The following is a 20,478-nucleotide window of genomic DNA, read 5'->3' as shown; positions in this document are numbered from 1 at the left end:
CATCACACACACACACACCCCATCCATCTATTTTGCTGTCTATGGGGCAAACCACGCTTGTTCACCAAGTTCCAGAGAGATTTTCTCTGAATGTTGCTTTTGGGAGTACGAACACTCAAATATGCACATCTTTTTCAGCTATTTTCAGATTTCCGTGTATGACACATCATTTGAAAGCGTATAATCTGCACTTTCATAATCTGTAAAAAGGGAGGCACAGAGTGGATTCCGAGCAGCCAAATATGACGAGTCCAGCTTCCACTTGTGATGCCCTTTGAGCACCAAATGCCACCAATCAAATATCTTGGCCCAGAATCCAGTCAGTGAAGGACAGAACCAGAAGGCGTGAGCGTGAGACAATGTGCCTCTGACACTTGACACCTGTCACACAGTGGCGAGACAGAAGGGCAAATCTTGTGCAACCTGTTTAGGACAGTGACGATGGTGAATATCTTTCAACTGGATCAGCAGGGGTCTGCTATTAACTGAGTGTGTCCCATGCAATTTTATAGTTCAATGCCCAGTTCCCCCTGCCAACTCTCTCTCATTTTCACAGTGTGGAGGCCGTAGATTAGAACAACTGTCAAACAAACATACAGGTGTCTATTCTGTTGTTTGTAGTACAACATATTCTCCAGAGGAGGGCAGCACAGCACAGCTCTCTTGATGTAAATATTGCTTCCCAAAGTTAAGTGGGTGTGCTGTGCATTTGTCATAGGTGCGTGTTTGTTCAGCTCGGTTCAGCCAGCTCTGAACCAGGAAGACAGCTACGCCTCCTTCATCATCCACAGCAGTTGGCAGTAGTTCCAGTTGAGCGATTTTCCCTTCAAAATAAAAGCACACATTTCTTTATCTATTTAGTCAAGTCAAGTCAAGTTATTTGTACAATAGGCCTAATTCACAAGCATGTTTCAGAGGGCTTTACAGATAATATGTCTAACTAATTCTAGCTGAGCACAATAACAACAACAATAATAATAATAATAATAATAATAATAATAATAATAATAATAATAACATATCTTCAGTGCCTACTGCCCAGGTGGGCTATCTCGTCGAAATGGCCTTTCTGTGTGGAGTTTGCATGTTCTCCCCGTGCCCCCCAGGGGGTTCCTCCTACATAACCCCCCACTAAAAACATGCAGAAGATTGTCATCCGACCAGTGACGACATCTGAAGTTGGTCCCCGGGCGCTGGAAAGAAAAAAGCGACCACTGCTCCTGGCCTGCCCCCTGGAGGAAAGGACAAGCTGGATGGGTCAAATGCAGAGGACATATTTCACCGGCCACCGTCAGCATGAGTGTGTGTTGTGGCCGCATGCATGTGTTGAAGTGTTCGTGTGATAATAAAGACGGGCTTGTCCGTCTGAAATTGTTCGTTCATGATGATTGAGCACCTTATGTTCATTCAATTTGGCCATTGTGGGCCAAATTCCTCCGGGTCATGTTAACACTTCCGGCGGTCACCGCACGAAATAGTCTACAAAAGAACGTCAGAAGAAGAGAACGTAGCCTACTACTTTGAGCTCGGTACACAGCAAGCAAGCGGAGTCTCCACTGTTAGCCAGGTCAGATAAAGTTATCATCGACAATGACGAGCACTTTCTTGTAATACATACCTGGACTCCAACAAAAAAAGCTTCCAGTGGTTTTCTCTCCTCCGAGCGCACCTCGAGCCACTTACGCCTATAAGAACTGCAGACGTTAACGCAATTCCCTGGAATGCGAGAATTAACGAGCCAGTTACATGGCATTGCATTCTTAGACATTGCTGTTTGCTTTTATTTGGTATGTTACATACAATTGGCTAAATTATTAGTTAATTCAGAGTGAGATGATATTGGAGCAGCCAGCCTTTTTCTTTTTCTTTTTTTTGCCGGAAGTCGTGACACGACCACACAACCGGGTCAAATGGGCGTGGCTACATCAATATCACAAATAATCACAGCCAGGGGTCAGCTTCAAAACATCCTGTAATAATGTGCTCCCGGACCGGAATGAAGAAGGAAGGAGACAAAGGTCGACTTGCAATTCCGTGCATTTATTACAGTTCTAGGTCTCTCTTAAAGGAGAATTTCGTTTTTTTTTAACCTGGAGCCATTTCCTGGCATTAATTATGATTTGGCCACTCACCTAGCGATGTCTGCAGCGTTTCTGGGCGTCCTAGCGTTGTTTTGAGATCAATATCGTCCAAGTCAGTCGTAAAATGGAGTTGATTTGGGGCCAAGTGGTAGCCTGTATTTCCTGCATCTAAATAGCTATTTTTCTTCCCGTTTTCGCCACATATCGCCGTAATCTGATCCGTCAACATCCAGCCGAGTGTTATTTCACCCCAGGCTGTTTCCTGGAGTGCACAGGGATCAAATCACCTCAAACGTGATCTAGGTCACCAAGTCTCGTGAAGTCCCGCGATACTTTCCTGTCGACTGGCCAAATACAGGCAGGACGCTTTGCGGTCGTGGTTTTAGCGTAACCTATGTGGGGTTTGGCGTAACTTATGTGGGATTCGAAATAACGAAGGTTATGCCAAACCCCACATAGGTTACGCCAAACCCCACATAGGTTACGCTAAAACCACGACCGCAAAGCGTCCTGCCTGTATTTGGCCAGTCGACAGGAAAGTATCGCGGGACTTCACGAGACTTGGTGACCTAGATCACGTTTGAGGTAATTTGATCCCTGTGCACTCCAGGAAACAGCCTGGGGTGAAATAACACTCGGCTGGATGTTGACGGATCAGATTACGGCGATATTTGGCGAAAAAGGGAAGAAAAATAGCTATTTAGATGCAGGAAATACAGGCTCACACTTGGCCCCAAATCAACTCCACTTTACGACTGACTTGGACGCTATTGATATCAAAACAACGCTAGGACGCCCAGATACGCCGCGGGGATCGCCTGGTGAGTGGACAAATCATAATTAATGGCAGGAGATGGCTCCAGGTTCGAAAAAACCGAAATTCTCCTTTAACAGGCTTAGACCTACAGCCATAACAACAAGAGCATTTCCTAGCTCTTCCTCTCGTTAGCCGGCTTCTAACATTCTGAGCCAAAACACACTCTTTCCCGCCGACAAAATGGCTGCTTCCCGCTCAACCAATCCCCAGCGAGCTAGCAACCCCACATGACCCCATGTCCCCTTCAGGTGCGGTACTCTATTCACAGCCGCGTTCAAGTGCTGTGGGACACTCTCTACAACACCCCCACGAACTGAACCCCACCCTCAGACAACCCCATGTTTACTGGCAACCCCACATCGCTACACAGCCCCCCCTTCTAAACAAACACTTGTCCCAAGTGGTACAGTAAACATGCACATCAACATCACACTACAAGTCTTTTTTTTTTTTTACAACAACACATAGTCCTGGTGACTCACTGGAGCCCTTCTCCGCCTCTGCGGCCTCCTCGACCCTGTGGTCCCCCCTTGGAGGGCAGCAGGGAGGGGACTAAAGGGGCTAACACTCCCTGTCCCGGGGGATTCCACCACAACGTCTCTCTGCGAGGGCGCTGGGCGGACAGTGTCCGTGGTGGGAAGACAATCCCCCCGGTAAGGGGCCAGCCGGTCCCGGTGCAGTGCCACCACCCTCCCCCCGAGTGACATTTGGACCCTGCACACCACCTCCCCCAACCTTTCCAACAGCTTACAGGGTCCTACCCAGTGACTGTCCAGCTTGGGGCACCGACCCTTCTTCCTCCTAGGGCTATAGACCCAGACCAGTTCCCCGGCCTGGAAATGCCTCCCCCTGGCCCTCACATCATAGTTCCTCTTTTGCCTCCTACCCGCCTTCTCCTGTTGATCCCGAGCAAAGTTGTGGGCGGACTCCAACCGATCCTGGAGTCTCCTGGCATACTCTCTCCCCAGTGGAACGGCAGGAGTATCCGGCGGCCGACCAAATGCCACCTCCGCTGGGGTCCGGAGCTCCCGCCCCAGCATGAGCAGCGCAGGCGTACAAGAGGTGGACTCCTGAACAGCGGACCTGTAAGCCATGAGGACCAGAGGCAGGTGGGTGTCCCAGTCACGCTGGTGCTCTGCTGTGAGGATGGCTACTTGCTTAGCCAGCGTTTGGTTGAACCTCTCTACGAGGCCATCACTTTGCGGGTGCAGTGCTGTGGTTCGTGTTTTTCTCGTGCCCAACCGCTCACAGAGAGTTGCAAACACACGCAACTCGAAATTCCTCCCCTGGTCGCTGTGGAGGGTCTCGGGCGCTCCGAACCTGCTGAACATTCCCTCCACCAGTGCATCCACCACCGTCCCCGCCTCTTGATCCGGCAACGCGTACGCCTCGGGCCACTTCGTGAAATAGTCCATGGCTACCAGGACGTAGCGGTTCCCCTTGTCAGAGCACGGAAACGGCCCCATCACGTCCACGGCTACCCTCTCCATGGGCGCCCCCGCGGCGAGTTGCTGGAGCAGGGCGTGTGACTGCCCTGGTGGATCCTTGTGGGCTGCGCACAGGTCGCAGCGGCGACAAAAATCCTCCACATCTCTTTGCATCAACCCCCAGTAAAACCCTTGACGGAGGCGGCGGATGGTTTTGTTCACCCCGAAGTGTCCCGCACCGGTGCTCCCGTGGGAGCTTCTCATCACTGTCTCTCGGAGTGCTTTGGGCACCACCACCCGCCACCGGCTTTCCCCGGTGGCCGGCTCCTTCCAGGCCCTCTGTAGCACTCCTTCCTGTGTCCGCAGACACTTAAATTCGTGCCACAGGTTCTTTGTGGCGGTGGCTGCCCCTGCCACCTCCTCCGGGGGTGGTCTCCGACCCTCCTCCACCCACTGCAGGACCGGCTGCAAAGCTGGGTCTTGCTCTTGCTGTGCTCTCCATTCAGCTGCTCCGATCACCTGCAGTTCTCTGCAGATCGGCCCCGCCTCTTCATGCATGGGGCACAACCCTGCCTCTCCCCGGCGCTCCTCCTCCCGTGCATCTCTCTTGTCGCAGTATCGACACCCCTTTGAAGCGCACGGACGTCTGGACAGGGCGTCAGCGTTCGTGTGGCGTGCCCCGGCCCGATGTACAATTGTGAAATTGTATGCTTGTAGCTTCTCCAGCCAGCGTGCTATCTGTCCCTCCGGCTCGCGAAAGGACAACAACCACTGGAGAGCGGAGTGATCAGTCCTGATGGTGAATGGCATGCCGCACAGGTGGTATCTGAAATGCTTGAGAGCCGCTACCACGGCGAGGAGCTCCCGGCGCGTGACGCAGTAGTTACGCTCAGCTTTGTTAAATGTCTTACTGAAGTAGGCCACTACTCTCTCTCCATCCGGCCCCTCCTGAGCCAGTACGGCACCCATGCCCGTGTTGCTGGCGTCCGTGTCCAAGATGAACGGCAGGGCGGAATCTGGGGGTTTGAGGATGGGCGCCTCCGTCAACGCCTTCTTAAGGGCCTCGAATGCCTCCTGGCACTCTGGTCTCCAGACGAACGTTGCGCCCTTCTCCTTCAGGCGAAAGAGAGGCTCCGCGATGCTAGAGAACCCCCGCACGAACCTCCTGTAGTAGGAGGCGAGACCCACAAAGCTCTCCAGCTGTTTTTTTGTGGTGGGGGTGGGCCAGTCTCTCACCGCCTGGATCTTCTCCTCTTGAGTGCTGATGCCCTCGCCCCCGATCTTGTGCCCCAGAAACTCCACCTCCCTCCTCATAAAATGGCATTTGTCTGGATGGAGTTTCAGGCCCGCCTCCCGTACCCTCTCCAGGACCCTCCTCAACGTCCCCAGAGCCGTATGGAAAGAACCCCCGTGTGTCAAGATGTCATCAAGGTAGACAACGCATTCCCGCTGAGGAATGCCAGCCAGCACCTTCTCCATTAGCCTCTCAAAAGTGGCTGGGGCGTTGCACAATCCAAAGCTGAGGACGCAGAACTGCCACAACCCCCTCCCCGTGGGGAAGGCAGTTTTTTGTTTGGCATCGGGGCATCGGGGCACCTGCCAGTAGCCGCTGCGCAGATCCAGCGAGGAGAACCATTCCGAGCCAGCCACCGTGTCCAGCGACTCGTCGACGTGGGGCATCGGGTATGAGTCCTTCTTGGTTACTTTGTTCACCTGCCTGTAATCCACGCAGAACCTCCTCTTGTTGCTCTTTTTCTTCTTCACCATCACAACCCCTGAGGCCCAGGGGCTGTCCGATGGTTCAATGATCCCCGCCTTTAGCATCTCTTCAATTGTCCTCTCTGACTCCTCCCGGTATGCCATGGGGACTCTGCGGGCTGGCATCCTGATGGGCCGTGCGTCCCCAGTGTCTATCTGGTGTTGCACCAGGTGTGTGCGGCCTAGATCCTCATCCGAAAGGGCGAAACTGTCCTGAAACTCTATCAGCACTCGCCACAGCTCTTCTTGCTCCCCGGGCTCTAACCCACTACGGTTTCGCTCCCACATCTCTCTTATCGCCGCCACCCTGTCCAACCCCCCGCCCGTCTTTGGTGCTACTAGCGAAGGGGGTCCCTGTGGCGTAAAGGAGGCGGCCGTTGCCGACAGGGGCTGGCTAGTGGCCGGGGGAAGGGGCTGATCGTCGGGGGAGGGGTTGAGGGGAAGTGAGGCTGGTGGCTCGGGGACATAGCCCTGCGGGATGCTAGGGCCGGTGGGGGAGGAGCTATCACTGATGGCCGGGGAAGCTGCAGCGTCCCCGCATGTCTCCATAGTTCTCACTGCAAGTGGGCCTGTGCTCGGGGCTTGTGGGCAGGGCATCAACTTGACAGTGGGGCCTCCAGGGAAACACAGGGTGTTTTCCCCTAGGTTCATTATGCAGCGAGTAAACTTAAGAAAGTCTAAACCCAGTATGCAGTGCTCCTGCACATCTGCTACCCATACCAGGAAACTCACTGACAGTCCCCCCACGTTTATCATTACCCTCGCCCTTCCCTTCATGGGAGCCAACTCACCGGTCACTGTCCGCAGTTGCTTCGCTGTAGACTCCCACCGCACTCCCTCCGGAACGAGTTCAGGATTCAGTATCGTTGCAGTGGACCCGGTGTCCACCAGGGCCACACACTGCACCCCTGCCAGGCTGACAGGGACATAGCATGACCCCAGAAGATTCCCAACCCTTGTCCACCCCACCACCATGTCCGATTCCGCGCCGTTCTCCGCTCCAGGGGAAAACGGAGTTTCACTCCCCCCGCCGTGCCATTGGGCTCCTTCTGCCGATGACAGGGCAGCGTGGGACATGACGCCGGGGGCCCGCTCCGTCCCTTCTACATGAGCCCCGCGCCGTTTCCCCGCCCCCTCGCACGCTTGCGGCAGTCTCTCGCCAGATGTCCCGGTCGGTTACACTCCCAGCAGCGCCTCACGTCCAGTTGCGGTGGTGCTGCACCGGGCGGAGATTGCAGCGTCACAGCACGTATCAGCTCAGTTATCTGTCCTGTCAGCTTGTTCGCCCATGCTGGCTCCTCCTGGGCCGGGTTGTATTCCACTGTAGCCCTCACGGTGGGGGTGTCCCCCCTCGCGCTGTCCTCTGCGGCCGCCGCCCCCACGATCTCTCTCTCTGATGCTAGCTCCAACGCTTCCTGCAGCGTCCTTGGGCGTGCCAGCTCGGTCTGGGCGCGCAGCCAACCCGGGGTCAAAGCTCGAACAAACTGGTCCCTGGCGAGCTCACTCTGCACCTCTGGCAACATGTGAGTATATGCCCTTCTTGATAGAGTCTCAATGTCATTAGCTAAAACACGCAGCGGCTCGCCAGGCTGTCGGCGCCTGTTACACGTTCGGCGCGTTGTATGCTCGGCAGCTCACAATGCCCGAATCTCCTCTGCAGGGCCCCCACCAATGCTCCATAGTCCCCTCTTTCCCCTGGGCTTAGCAGTAGCAAGCATGCTAGCGCTTCATCCACTAGGCACGTAGCTAGTTTTATCCCTTTCTCTTGCCTTGTCCAGCCCTCATCAGCAGCTATCAGTTCGAATTGGACATGAAACGCCTCCCAACTATGTTTACCAGCGTACTTCTGCGTCTTGATGGGGACCCGTCTGCCTCGGCTGCTACTCCTCTCCGGCGCCAGCTGTACCGGATCCTCCCCGGCTCCTGCTGCTCCGTGCACGAGTCCCTGCCTGTTAGAGGGGCCCGGTTCGGCTCCGGTCTCCCTCCGCCCGAGGCTCTCCTCCACCCGTCTGTAGCTCCCCAACAAGCCCTCCTCCGCAGCATTCGTCCTCGCGAACTCCCAGGCTTCGGCCTCGTCCATCTCCCTTCTCTCCAACTTTATCCTTGGGCGGGCTCCGTTCCGCTCCATTTTCCGCTGTTATCGCGCGAGGCGAGCGGCCAAAGTTCTTAGTCACTTGCTGACACCAATGTAATAATGTGCTCCCGGACCGGAATGAAGAAGGAAGGAGACAAAGGTCGACTTGCAATTCCGTGAAAGTGTTGTTATGAATGATATTAAACAACAACACAACATGGACAAACCATTTTTGTCTTCTTTGTCTGTTTTTGTCTTCAACACGTCAGTTTGTGCCGTTCACCGCCATTATAATGTGTGGACCCAGGGGTACCCGGAAGTAAATGTAAACATCCCGCTGATTTGGTCTATACCTTTATCAATCTAAAACTGATGTGCCTGGTTAATTATGAACTTTTATTTTGAAAATCCTCATACCGGACGTTTACGTTCTGCCGCTGACTTGATGCTGCCTGCCTGTGTAGTGCGTACTAGAATGGTTGAGCATAAAGAAGTCGGATTGTATGGTGTTTTTGCAGTGTGAAATTTTAATTCCCCCACACTTCCTGACAGCAACCACCGCAGTGAGTGAGTGACGTTCTCGACTTGGAGCTCTACAGCGAAGTGAGCTTTATTTTCTTTATTTTACATTAGGCTTCCTGGGTTCCTTCTCAGAACCTAATACATCCATGTTCAGAACACTAGACATGTTATTTACTGGAAACAAATAGCCGGTTGAAATAGCCTACGTGTGTTATTAATGATTTAACTTTCTTCAATTTTGTTATTCCCTCTAGCGTTGCTGCTACACACTGTACAAAATGTCTATAGGCTTTTTAGCCCCCAGACAAGCTGACTGAATTTCGCCTAAGTGCTAATCTAGGCTATATTGAATATTGCTTTTTCGTAAAGTGTTGAAAATAAGAATAGCCTACACCTCCCAGCTGTGAGCCTACCTGTTTGCAAATGCAGCTTGCTTCTAGACTATTATTCAAGTGAAATGATATTAAGCAAGATGAATGCTCTGTTCTGCATGTGTCATGTGATTTTTTTTAAATTAAACTAGGGCTAGGCTATGCTTTCAACAAGTGAAATAGCATTCTACATTTCCCCAAACGTATACTTCCGGTTGCATTGTTTGTATTAGCCTTTTTCACGTCCCCTATGCTTCCCACCCAATTCATCCAGTTTGTGTCTTAAATTCAGGAAGTAAACACACCTGCAAGCAAAACATTAACGAGGGCGCCCGGCACTGGATCACCAGATGGATTGGAAGTTGGAAAGCCTCATTAATGGTTTGCTGTCTGTGTTTCTTCCTGCCTTTTAGACACAACATGGGTGCATTGGGTGGGAAGTAAAAAAGGTGAAGAAATGACAGGACATAAACGTTCCAAACAGTGCTTCCAAACTGATCCCTGGCTACCCTAGCAGCACAATTCTGTGAAAACCGTCTATAGTGAAAATACCTCACCATTTCAAGAAATTGGCAGTTACTAAAATAATAAGAGTAAGATTGTAAGACAGTACAACATCATATTTAACTTGTTGACGTGTTAGGATTGACACTTTTTGCAGTGGATTTAGGAATAACCTGTTTCCGCATTGCCTTTCCAGTAATCACGCACTGTGTGTGTGTGTGTGTGTGTGTGTGTGTGTGTGCATGCGCGCGTGTGTGTGTGTTAAAGGTAGGATATGGCTGTATTTGAAAACTGCTGTGTGCTTTTCGAGCTGAAGACTTTGGCTTTTAAGGAGAAGAAGAGGCTGAAGTTGGCAGTGACTGAGAATGGAGGCAACATTTCCTACGTGGTGAACAAGCAGGTCAGACGCTGTGACAGTTGGCCTATTTCTGCAGTTTACAGGTGACTTCCTTCCTACCTACAGTAGACCGATATATCTCTGGTGGCAGATACGTACATCAGGCCATTCTTTCTGTGTTTTTTTTCTTCTTTTTATCGTAAAGGCTCAATGAAAAGTAAAATCTCGATTCCCGCCTGGGACGCTGAGGGTGTGTCCCCCCATGTCCCCAGTGCCCATGGCCCAGGTGGACTATCTCATCAAAAGGGCCTTTGTGTGTGGAGTTTGCATGTTCTCCCCGTGCTCCCCCGGGGTTCCTCCATACAACATCGGTATGGACCCCTACCAAAAACATTCAGAAGATCATCACCTGACCATGGAGTGACAGCTTGGAATAGATATACAATTGAAGTTTCTACACTTCACTGTGGGTTTGGGACGCACCTGTGTTGAACCAATGGGCGCTCAGCTTGATGCGTTTCTCGTCATCCTCTGCTCTGTGCAGTCGGGCGCAGACTGTGGCGCCTCGCTCCAGATCTGCGCCCGCCTCGGTCTCACGAGAGTCCCGTGGCTCACGCAGTCGGGCAGTCGGGCAGGCGGAGCAAGTCGGACAACTTTTCTAACCATCGTGCAACGGGGCAACTGGTCGAATCTGCGCAGAACTTGCTCATCTCAAACGAGCCTTATATTTCACCGGCCACCGTCAGCGTGTGTGTGTGTGTGTGTGTCCGGCCACATTTTTTTAGCACCATTTGTCTGTTTGCCTGTTTGTCTGCAGGATATGTGAAAAAGTTATGAACGGATTTGCACAAAACTTTGTAAAAACAGGTCATGGGGCAACTTAGTTTCAGATTCTTCTCAAATCTTTTTGCTTTTTGTGAATTACAGACGTTTCCCTCTGATAATTAAATCAAACTCTGGTCCCATGGCTCCACCCACTGAAGTTTAACTCCAACCAATGAGATTATAGACCTTATTCGCTAACCCTGGACGGCACCATATTGTTGACATACCGTCCTGCGCGCACACAGCGCTGCAGCTGACAACTAGTAACAGCCTTATTGTCGTTTCTGTTCCATTACAAAATAGCGATGGTAATGACAGCAATAAAAAACCCACAGTTGTTGTTTGTATGCTGCCATTAATGCCTGTAGTAAATAAACAAAAGAACGAGGTGAACAGACTTTGCTGTGAGGAGGTGTCAGAAACTCCTAACTATCCACACACCCCTCCTGCTGACGTATCCCCAGTCTCGCTCCCTTCACATCTGTGGACGGTAGAGATAGAAACAAACCACGGGGACTTTATTGCTGTCATTACTACAGCCACGTGTAACGCAGGTCACCATCCGAACACAATTGGAACGATACAGGTAACGCTAACAGCGGCTAGCTTCCTATAAACGCTGCTCCACATAGGCTGTCACTTGAGAGCTGCAGCGCTATGTCGACAATATGGCGGCGGTGGGCGTGCCAGCTACGTGAGTGACGTCAATCGAATAAGGTCTATTCCTGCCTCTTAGAAACGCTCGTATCACTAAGGCTCCAGTGTGCTGTGTGCTCTGCGCTCTCCTCCCACAGTGCTCTCTGATCGTGACGGGCGACGGGTCCAATCTGAGCTCCAACAGGCTGCGCAGCATCCAGAAGCACCAGACCCCGGTGGTGGGACCGGACTACGTCTACCACTGTCTGGAGAGAGGAGCGCTGCTGCCTGCCGACCAGTACAAGCTGGACACTTCTCCTTCTGCCTCTGCTCCTCTTCTACCTGCTCTCTTTCCAAGGCCAAGTCCACCCTCACAGCAAGGTAGTCTCCTCCTGAAAATTCACTTTGAGAGGGAGCGAGGGTTAAAATGTGGATTCAGTTGCTATAGAGCTGAACCGTCACGTGACGTCTCCTGCCCCGGAAGAGAGCTTCCCATTCATTTTCGCCAGAGACATTTAGAGAAATCCTTATATAACCAGTTTTAAGGCTGGAACCAAAGCCAACCCGTGACCCACTGAATCGTGAGTAGAGCTGGGTATTGGTTCAAATTTCAAGAATCGATTCGATTCCGATTCACAAGGTTGCGAATCGATTAATTTCGATTCGATTCGATTCCGATTCGATCAATTTTCAATATTGATTTGGTTAGTGATACCAAAACGTGGTTTTTGAGCTGTACCCTGAATTACATGACTGTCCAGTTATGTAACACAGGGGTTTCCAACCAGCCAAGTAGATACATGGGGAAAAAAGTTGCAGACCTGTTGTCAATTTTAATGGTTTTAGTTACACATATATTTACTCACCACGTGGTGACAAAGGGTAAATAACAGCCTTTTCATCTGTCAATAAAGACACTTTCACAATTATGCACAGTGATTTGATTTCAGCCTATATAATTTCTAAAAGTAGATATTAATAATGATCAAACATTTCCATTCATGTAGCCTACAGTATTTATGTTTTTGTTTCAACTACAAACATAATTAAACGTCAACTTGAAACTATGTTTCAACTACCACACACAGCACAATATTTTAGCCTGTTAGTAAAAAATATATATATATATATAAAAAAAATTATAAAAAAAAAAAATCGATCTCTGGACATATGAATCGATAATCGAGGATTAAAATGAAAATCGATTAAAAATCGGAGAATCGATTTTTTGAACCCAGCCCTAATCGTGAGTGACCATAAAACATTTCAGTTGGAGCAAAAACAAAAAATTATTTTATGTATTTTTCTCTGTCTTTATTTTTGCTTTTGCTCCAAGTGCATTCAAATACTTGCAAGTGTTAGTAATTATTAGGGATGCACGATATATCGGCAATCATATCGATATCGACCGATGTTAGTCATTTTTTTAACATATCTGCATCGGTCTAATGTTGCAACGGTAATATCGGTTATCGGTATCAGCCAAAATCTTCCACATTGAGAGGAAACAATGTGGTAAATCTATGATTTATGAGCTTTTCCAAATGTTTTGGAAATAAACAAATGCATTACTTTTTCACATTCACAGTGTTTACATGTGTTTTTCAGTATGTAGCAAATTTGAAGATCATAGAACTGTGTTTTTATACAGATCATATCGACATCGGTAAATATCGGTTATCGGCCATAACAGCAATGTTAACATCGGTTATCGGTGTCGGCCAAAATCTTCATATCGGTGCATCCCTAGTAATCATGGGTGATGATAGCACATGTTGTCATGACTACAGAAGGCAGGAGAGCTATCCGGACTCCACCTAGTTCAGCACAGTGACGGATGATTCCTCTCATTCAGTGTCCTTATTTGCACGTACCACAGATCTGAGTCATGAGGGTGTTGTTGTCTTGTAGGTAAGACACTGGTTCAACAGCTACAGTCCCCTGCCTCTGTGCTCCGTGTGTCGATGTATGGACATATTGACTGAAAATCCAGTTTGAACTCTGTCGGCCGGTTTACACGCACAGGAATGCTTAGGTCAGTTTGCTCATTGGGTGTGTACAGACGTTTTACAACAATTCAACCTTTGGCAGGCAAAGGGGCGTGTCATGAACGAGTGATGTGTCGTAGGGCTTGTATGACTCCTGATTGTTTCGACCTTTCTACCAATAGAGAGCCAAAGTGAACGTCACTTCCTGCCTTTCTCTGGGCACCAGCGTCTGAAGGAATGTGAATGGTGGTGAACGGCGAGAGACGATGCTTTTTTGATCGTGTTTGAATTGTGCCACGGGGTACACATGTCAAATTTGGTCAATTTAAAAGATTGCTATGCATGTCAAGAAAGTCGCAGTTTGTCCTGAAACTGAAACGTAAGGTTTGTTTTGTTTTGCCAATCAACTACATCTCGTGTCGCACATTACTGGCGGGAGAGACGTCACTGACGCGACTGGTTGTGCGTAGTCTTTCTGATTTATAACTTATAGTGCCACAGTTTTACCACAAACTGCGACTTTCTTGACATGCACGGTTATCTTTTAAATTGACAAACATGACGTGTACTCCCGTGGCACAATTCAAGCGGGATCAAATAGGTAGCGCATCGCTGCGTTCACCAACATTCATATTTTTTTCGGACGCTGGTGCCCAGAGAAAGGCGGGAAGTGACGTTCACTTTGGCTCTCTATAAAGTCAAGTAGACTTGATTAATTGTCATGTGGTGCAAAGCTGAGTCGAGGACAGCAGCCCGTACACAATAGAGAGGCAAAGTGACCGCCTACTTCCTGCATCAGCACTGTACCAGAGATTTTCATCCGCCATTTATTTTCCCATAGTCATTTTGTAAAATGCTTATAAAAATAGTTTTACTTGCTCAAACCAACCTCTCATAAAGTTGCAAAGGTAAAACATACAGATACATTCAGCAAGTGTGTCCTAAGAGAATTATACGCTCTGCTGTCTCTCATGGCACTGGGGGTGTGGCACTTGGGCATTGACTGGCAACCCCCACTCTCTTAATAGATGTGAAACTCTGTTCAACCTATTATCCAATAAGTACTTCACACCTGGTTTAGGTTGATTATATAACCAGTTGCTTCATGTCTTTGTCCATTTTGACTCTGATGAAGACACATTAGTGTCGAAACATTAGTCACCTCACCTGTTTGCACCAATGAAAGCTGCTATCAGTGCGCTCCAGTCCTTTGTTTCCTGTAAGTTTGCTCTCCTCAAACTGAGAAGCACCTGGCTCAGCTGCATTTTGCTGGATGATGCGCGGACGAGAACCCTTTTTCTATTGCATATCTCCTCTTTTAAGCATCGCCTCCTCGGCATCCCACGGGCCACACAGCACACTGTCAGGGGATATGGGGTTTAGTTCAGTCCTGACAACACGTAGCAAAATGTTTATTTAAACAGCAATGGTGCACTGTCTTTGTCTTTTGTCTGAGAGTGACCCAAGACAAATTCCTATCCACTATGTTGACATGGCAATACATTTGTTGAATCTTGAATCATGCGAGGAAACATGACTGTCAACCTGGAAACCGTTAACAAAACGGTGCACACTGTTTTCATATAACTGAACACACCCCAGCTGATCCCTGCAATGGTAGTAAGTTGCTCGCATCAATGAAAGCACTCCCAATAGCGAGAAAAACAACAATGAACGTGCAAAGCCACATAATAGTTATAAGCCAAATAACTTAGCTTACTAAGGTAGAGGAGTCGCTTGCGCTTCAGCCCCTCCACAGAGGGAGGTCGGTGCTCTCAGGACAGGACAGTATTCACAACAGAAATAAATGGGTAAAGGCAAGAAGGACCTGGAGCATTCCATTCACTGGGACCTACTGAATAAAATGTATCCCAGTGAATCGTGTACTCCTGGGTTTACCCATTTATTTCTGTTGTGAACGTAGCTTACCCATTTATTTCTGTTGCTAACGTAGCTTACCCATTTATTTCTGTTGTGAACGTAGCTTTACTACTTTGGTTCCCAAATACAGATACATTTAGAAAAAGTAACTATATAGAAATGAGTGAAAAAGACACAAGATGAGAAGAGGCAGCACTTTGAGCACAAGTCTCAAACCATGGTCTCAAACCAGGTGACGACTTTTCAGCGTCCTCCGGTAGGCGTTGGCGCGTTATAGTGATGTTGAAACGTTGATTATTTCATGCAACCCATGATGCAACCCATAACGCGTGCACGTGTGTGTGCATTATTCTGTGTATTTTAGTGTCTAAGGTGCCAACAAGCAAACCAGTTGCTGAAAAGTGCAAAGAGAAGACGGCAAAGAGTGTCGACGGGAGTCGGGAGAAGACTGGAAACGTTCTGGAAAAGTTCAGGTGTGGATCGCCTCCTGTCAATCACTGCTCGGCTCAGCAACAACAGCATTATATTAACAGGGGAGATGGCATGTGACACATTATATAAGTACAAATTATTAAAGGTGCCATGTGGAGCATTTTTAAACATCATTATATGTCAAATTACCTGGATTTTATCCTCTTTTTTTCCTTGTCTTCCCTTCCATTTGACCCCATTCTCTGATTCTTCACTCAAAGGTTTTGTCTTTCGTTTGACTGAAAAGGATAAACGCTTTTGTAAACTCAGTGTTCAAACCACCCCCCCCCCACACACACACACACATTGATCTATATGTTTTAGGAAGTTTTAATGATTTTTGCCTTTTTGTTGTCAAATGTTCACTATTCACAGAATATATACAGAAAATGACAATGATCTTCCGATGTATCAGGACAATTTTCAAGTGGCCAAGTACTCCATCTTTGAAAAGGTACAACCTTTCTTGGCTCTGATATCCTCTGCTAATTACCCCCTGTCACAGAATCTGCTGTAATGCTCTGTTATGTTTCCTGTGTGTGTGTGTGTGTGTGTGTGTGTGTGTATGTGTATTTGTGTGTTTGTGTGTGTGTGTGTGTGTGTGTGTGTGTGTGTGTGTGTGTTACCACTACTACAGTAGTAATTCTACTGCTACTACTGTTAATAAGTTAATAATGCTAATGCTATATGTTTGTGTATTTCCATGTGTGTGTCCAGGTTAACAGCAGTACCTGGTCTATGCTGGAGCTGCAGAGTGTCAGAGGAGAGAGCGGGCAGCAGTACTGTGTGGTCAGGTACTGGAAGGACAACATAGCAGCCAAGGTGAGGGGTCTGTGAGATACTGCTCACTGTCGTGTATGCCACATCACATACCTTATTTTTTTTTATAAAAACATATTTTACACATTAACCACCCCCTAATGCAGTTCTAGACCAGGGGTGGGCAACTATTTTTCATGGGGGGCCACATGAGAAACCCAGATTGTTGCCGAGGGCCGAACAAATATTGTCATGCCGTAACCCATGGATGGGCAACTTTGATGATAGAGAGGGCCACAAAAAATGTCCAGGGTCTGCTGAGGGCCGCCGAACGGCGCCAGCGCGAAAAATTTGGGCATTTTAAGCCAGGTTTAGAGGAATAACTCATTTTAAATTAACAGTTGTGATGTCATTATTCAGTCTTAACCATCAATATTTGATCCTTTTCTCACTCACTCCTATGTCACCACCTGCTCTCAGGGCTTGAAATTAACTTTTTTGACCACCTGCCAATATGGCTGCTAGATTTTAAAGTTACCAGCCAATTAGAATTTCCACTAGCCGAAATGTTTTTCTTGAAATAAACCAGAATATGAGTGGGTTAATTTAAGCGTATCAGTAAGTGGCCCGGGATGATCAAAGCCTGTGTTGACGGTCACACGAACAAAAATGCACTCTTGAAGCTAAATAAATCCAAAACCAATTAGTTAATTATTTAAATTTCTACTTCAATGTAGCCTTTTAGTCATAAAGATTATTGAAAGATAGTCCATATTCCAGACTGAAATGTTATAGAAGTGGAGTATTGGCCAGAATGACATGAACATTTGGACACTTATTCAGCGGGTATCTTGCATGTTGCATTCAGGTGCACTGTACTTTTTTTTTTTTTTTTTTTTTTGCAAATCCATCGCGGGCCACACAGGGCTGTATTTTGCCCATGTGTGTTCTAGACGTACGCAGGCGCGAGGCGGTGTAGTACTATACGTATGCAGCCGTCAGTGCTAGCAAGGCAGATGAGCAGTGGCCAAATAGTGATGTTATATCGCATTCAAGACAACTCGGAGCACAACTTTCAATTCAGATTTTTTCCGACCCCCGGAATAGTTGCGTTCACCCTGTTTTTAACTCGGAGACGGTCGGACAAAAACATACACAGCTAGCTAATTTCATTGGCAAAATAGCTGTTGAATTCAACATATTGTTATAATCAGAGCAAAATCTAAACAATAATGATCACATATTACATAATTACAGTACACCTCAAATTAGGTCAACAAACACTTTGATGACGTCAACTAGGACTAATCGGAGTTCAAAATGATACCCACATTTCCGACCTGTAATTCCGACCTCGACAACCATTCAATTCATTTTTTACAGGTCGAGTCCATTTTTTCCTGTATTCCGAGTTGTCATGAATGTGGTATTAGCTAGATAGCAATTTATCCACATTAGCAAGCAAGCAAGCAACCTGACGATATCACATTGATAACGTTAGATATGTTTATAATTTGATAACATTAGATAACATTAGCTCCAACGTTAACTAATATTGACCACCATTTGACTGTTTTAGCTAATATTAGGTAATGTTAGTTTGCTTGCTAACGGACAAATTGCTATCTAGCTAGCCGATTTACCAGCCAGATCAACCCGGGGAATGTGACCTACATTGGGGGGAAATTGTCAACGATGGTCATGCTATGGCGGGACCTTCGTCTTTGTTGTTGACATTCATTGTTTAGCTTTAGCTAACATGCTAAGCTACTGATGTTTGACATTTGAATCATACATATACACATTCAATCATCCAAATACATTGGTATCAATGCACACAAGCATAATAGAATATCTTATACAGTACCATCGTAATGCTGATTTAAGTGTTTCAAAGTGTGTAACATTACAGGATGTTTTATACATTTACGAGCCCAATGAGCGAACTTGGCAAGTCTGACTCGATCATGCGTATGTCTAGACCTGCACCGACTTCGCGCATGCGTACTGTACATGTAAAACTGCACCGATTTCATGCATGCGTAAGTCTAAAACTGCAACACTTTCTAGGGTGGGCTCTCCAGCTCTGAGTTTGTATGTTTCTCTGAATAATGGAGTGGGAACAAAATAGCCATTCAGTCAGAATATCAGGCTGAAACCATCCTGCTGTACCTCTCGTCCTTGTCCTGACAGTCAGCAGCGGTGAGGGACCGCCTGGTGTTGGTCTCCTCCTCTGAGGAGGCTGTGGAGGTGTACCAGGCCCTGAGGCAGGAGCTGCAGGCTGCAGGACTCCAGCTGAGGAGCAGCCTCCCTCCACAGGCCCGGGACCTGGGCTCAGCCCCGCTCAGGCAGGTCAGTCACACACGCTTCACACTAGCCGACTGTACATAAAGCTGTCAGAGTTTCTCTGCCTTTTCCAGAGTGACTTCCAATGAGCGCACCAGCACAATAAGCTTCACTTCCTAGATCATCAACATTACAGCCTCTGTTTTTTGCACGTTTACTACAACTAGAAATTGAGGACGCTCCTTTTTAGCGTCCCTCTCTGCGTGCTAGCCTCATTGGTTTGCCCTCGAGGTCTCGCATTATGCCATTGCCAGCAGGTTGTTACGAAATCTATTTTCAAGTCACTCTGGAACCCACACAATATGTCTCCGCCAGAAAATAGTAGGATAAAACATTGGTATCGTCCTAACTTTTGACCTAAATTTGGCCTTTAAAACAAACAAAACAGTCACTGCTTGTAGGGCAGAATGCAGTGGTTGGATCAGTTGATTAGCACATGCTCTGTGTGATTGACAGCTGCTGCTGGAGGAGAAGCTGAACACAGGAAGTCTGTCACAGGAAGTGGGCGTGTTCGTGGAACTGCTGTGGACCGAAGCACTCGGTTGCCTTGGCAACGTCCTCAGAGTTTCCATCACCAGTCTGAGCCTCAACGATGTACGGCCGGGTCTTCCTCTCTGGATTTGTGTTCTCTTTTGAAAGGGCTACTGACTGACTTGATTTGGCCAGCAGCATCAGCTGTCACATCAGCTTACTACTACTACTACTACTACTACTACTACTACTACTACTACTACTACAGTATTATGATGATGATGATGATTCATTTCATTTAATTTCAGTATTTTTTTATTTAATTTAAGGAGACTTGCATGCAAAAAGTACACCCTCCCATCTGTTAACCCTCCCAATTCCCCACCCTTTTTATTTTTATTACGAGAGAGAGAGAGAGAGAGAGAGAGAGAGAGAGAGAGAGAGAGAGAGAGAGAGAGAGAGAGAGAGAGAGAGAGAGAGAGAGAGAGAGAGAGAGAGAGAGAGAGAGAGAGAGAGAGAGAGAGAGAGAGAGAGAGAGAGTGAGTCGAGGTATGGAATATTGAAAAAAAAAAAACTAACAGCAGTACAATGGTAAACAACGAGAACAGATGTTTGACTTAAATTAAATTGATTAAAGAGAGGCAAAACAATGCTCAAATATGCACACAGTTTACATATTATCCTTGGTTTATCTGTCTCTAATAATACTAATACTAATACTGCTACTACTAATAAAGTTAAGTAAAGTTTAAATGTAGATGGATGGTTTATAAAGTATTTTGAGAGGTACTTCTTTCTATTCCCAACAATGCTTGTGTTTTTACATTCAAACAAAACATGGCATTCATGCCCCAGACAGTTGTCATTACATAAATTACAAATCTGAGATTAAAGTCGGAAATGTAGGAGAAAAACGTGCATGCATGCACTAATAAAGCTGTGGCGTTGTGGTTCTGCCTGTGTGCAGGTGAGCAGGGCCGAGGGCTTACTGCTGCAGGCTCAGAAGAAGCTGAGGGGGGCGTGTCCCGCTGAGGCGGCAGCGCTCCTGGACGAGGTCTACACCCTGCTGCCGCACAGAGAGCCACACCCCCCCACCACCGCCAAGCTCCTCTCACACAAACTGGACCTCTGTCAGGTACACACACACACACACACACACACACACACACACACACACACACCACACACACACAGCTCAATCAGAGACATA

General features: G+C 47.8%; 1 protein-coding gene across 3 annotated transcripts in view; it reads left to right on the top strand.

Moving 5' to 3' along the window:
• Window positions 1–8,635: 8,635 nt before the first annotated feature.
• Window positions 8,636–20,478, top strand: part of parp4 (poly (ADP-ribose) polymerase family, member 4) — a 43,922-nt gene continuing 32,079 nt past the window's right edge. For 2 of the 3 annotated variants that reach the window (XM_083638780.1, XM_083638778.1), the window contains exons 1-9: window positions 8,636–8,760; window positions 9,822–9,954; window positions 11,511–11,733; window positions 15,586–15,694; window positions 16,068–16,146; window positions 16,410–16,514; window positions 18,645–18,803; window positions 19,254–19,391; window positions 20,236–20,403. In XM_083638780.1, the coding sequence (XP_083494906.1) occupies window positions 9,829–9,954; window positions 11,511–11,733; window positions 15,586–15,694; window positions 16,068–16,146; window positions 16,410–16,514; window positions 18,645–18,803; window positions 19,254–19,391; window positions 20,236–20,403 (1,107 nt within the window). In that variant the 5' untranslated portion in view covers window positions 8,636–8,760; window positions 9,822–9,828. Of the gene's footprint in view, window positions 8,761–9,390; window positions 9,500–9,821; window positions 9,955–11,510; window positions 11,734–15,585; window positions 15,695–16,067; window positions 16,147–16,409; window positions 16,515–18,644; window positions 18,804–19,253; window positions 19,392–20,235; window positions 20,404–20,478 lie in introns of those variants that run through there. The other variant, XM_083638779.1, reaches the window with a different exon arrangement.

This window comes from Poromitra crassiceps (assembly GCF_964638095.1).
Source record: "Poromitra crassiceps genome assembly, chromosome: 6".
In the NCBI taxonomy this organism is placed as follows: Eukaryota; Metazoa; Chordata; class Actinopteri; order Beryciformes; family Melamphaidae; genus Poromitra; species Poromitra crassiceps.
The sequence above is the reverse complement of the archived record's forward strand: the minus strand, read 5'-3'. Positions and strand labels throughout refer to the sequence as shown.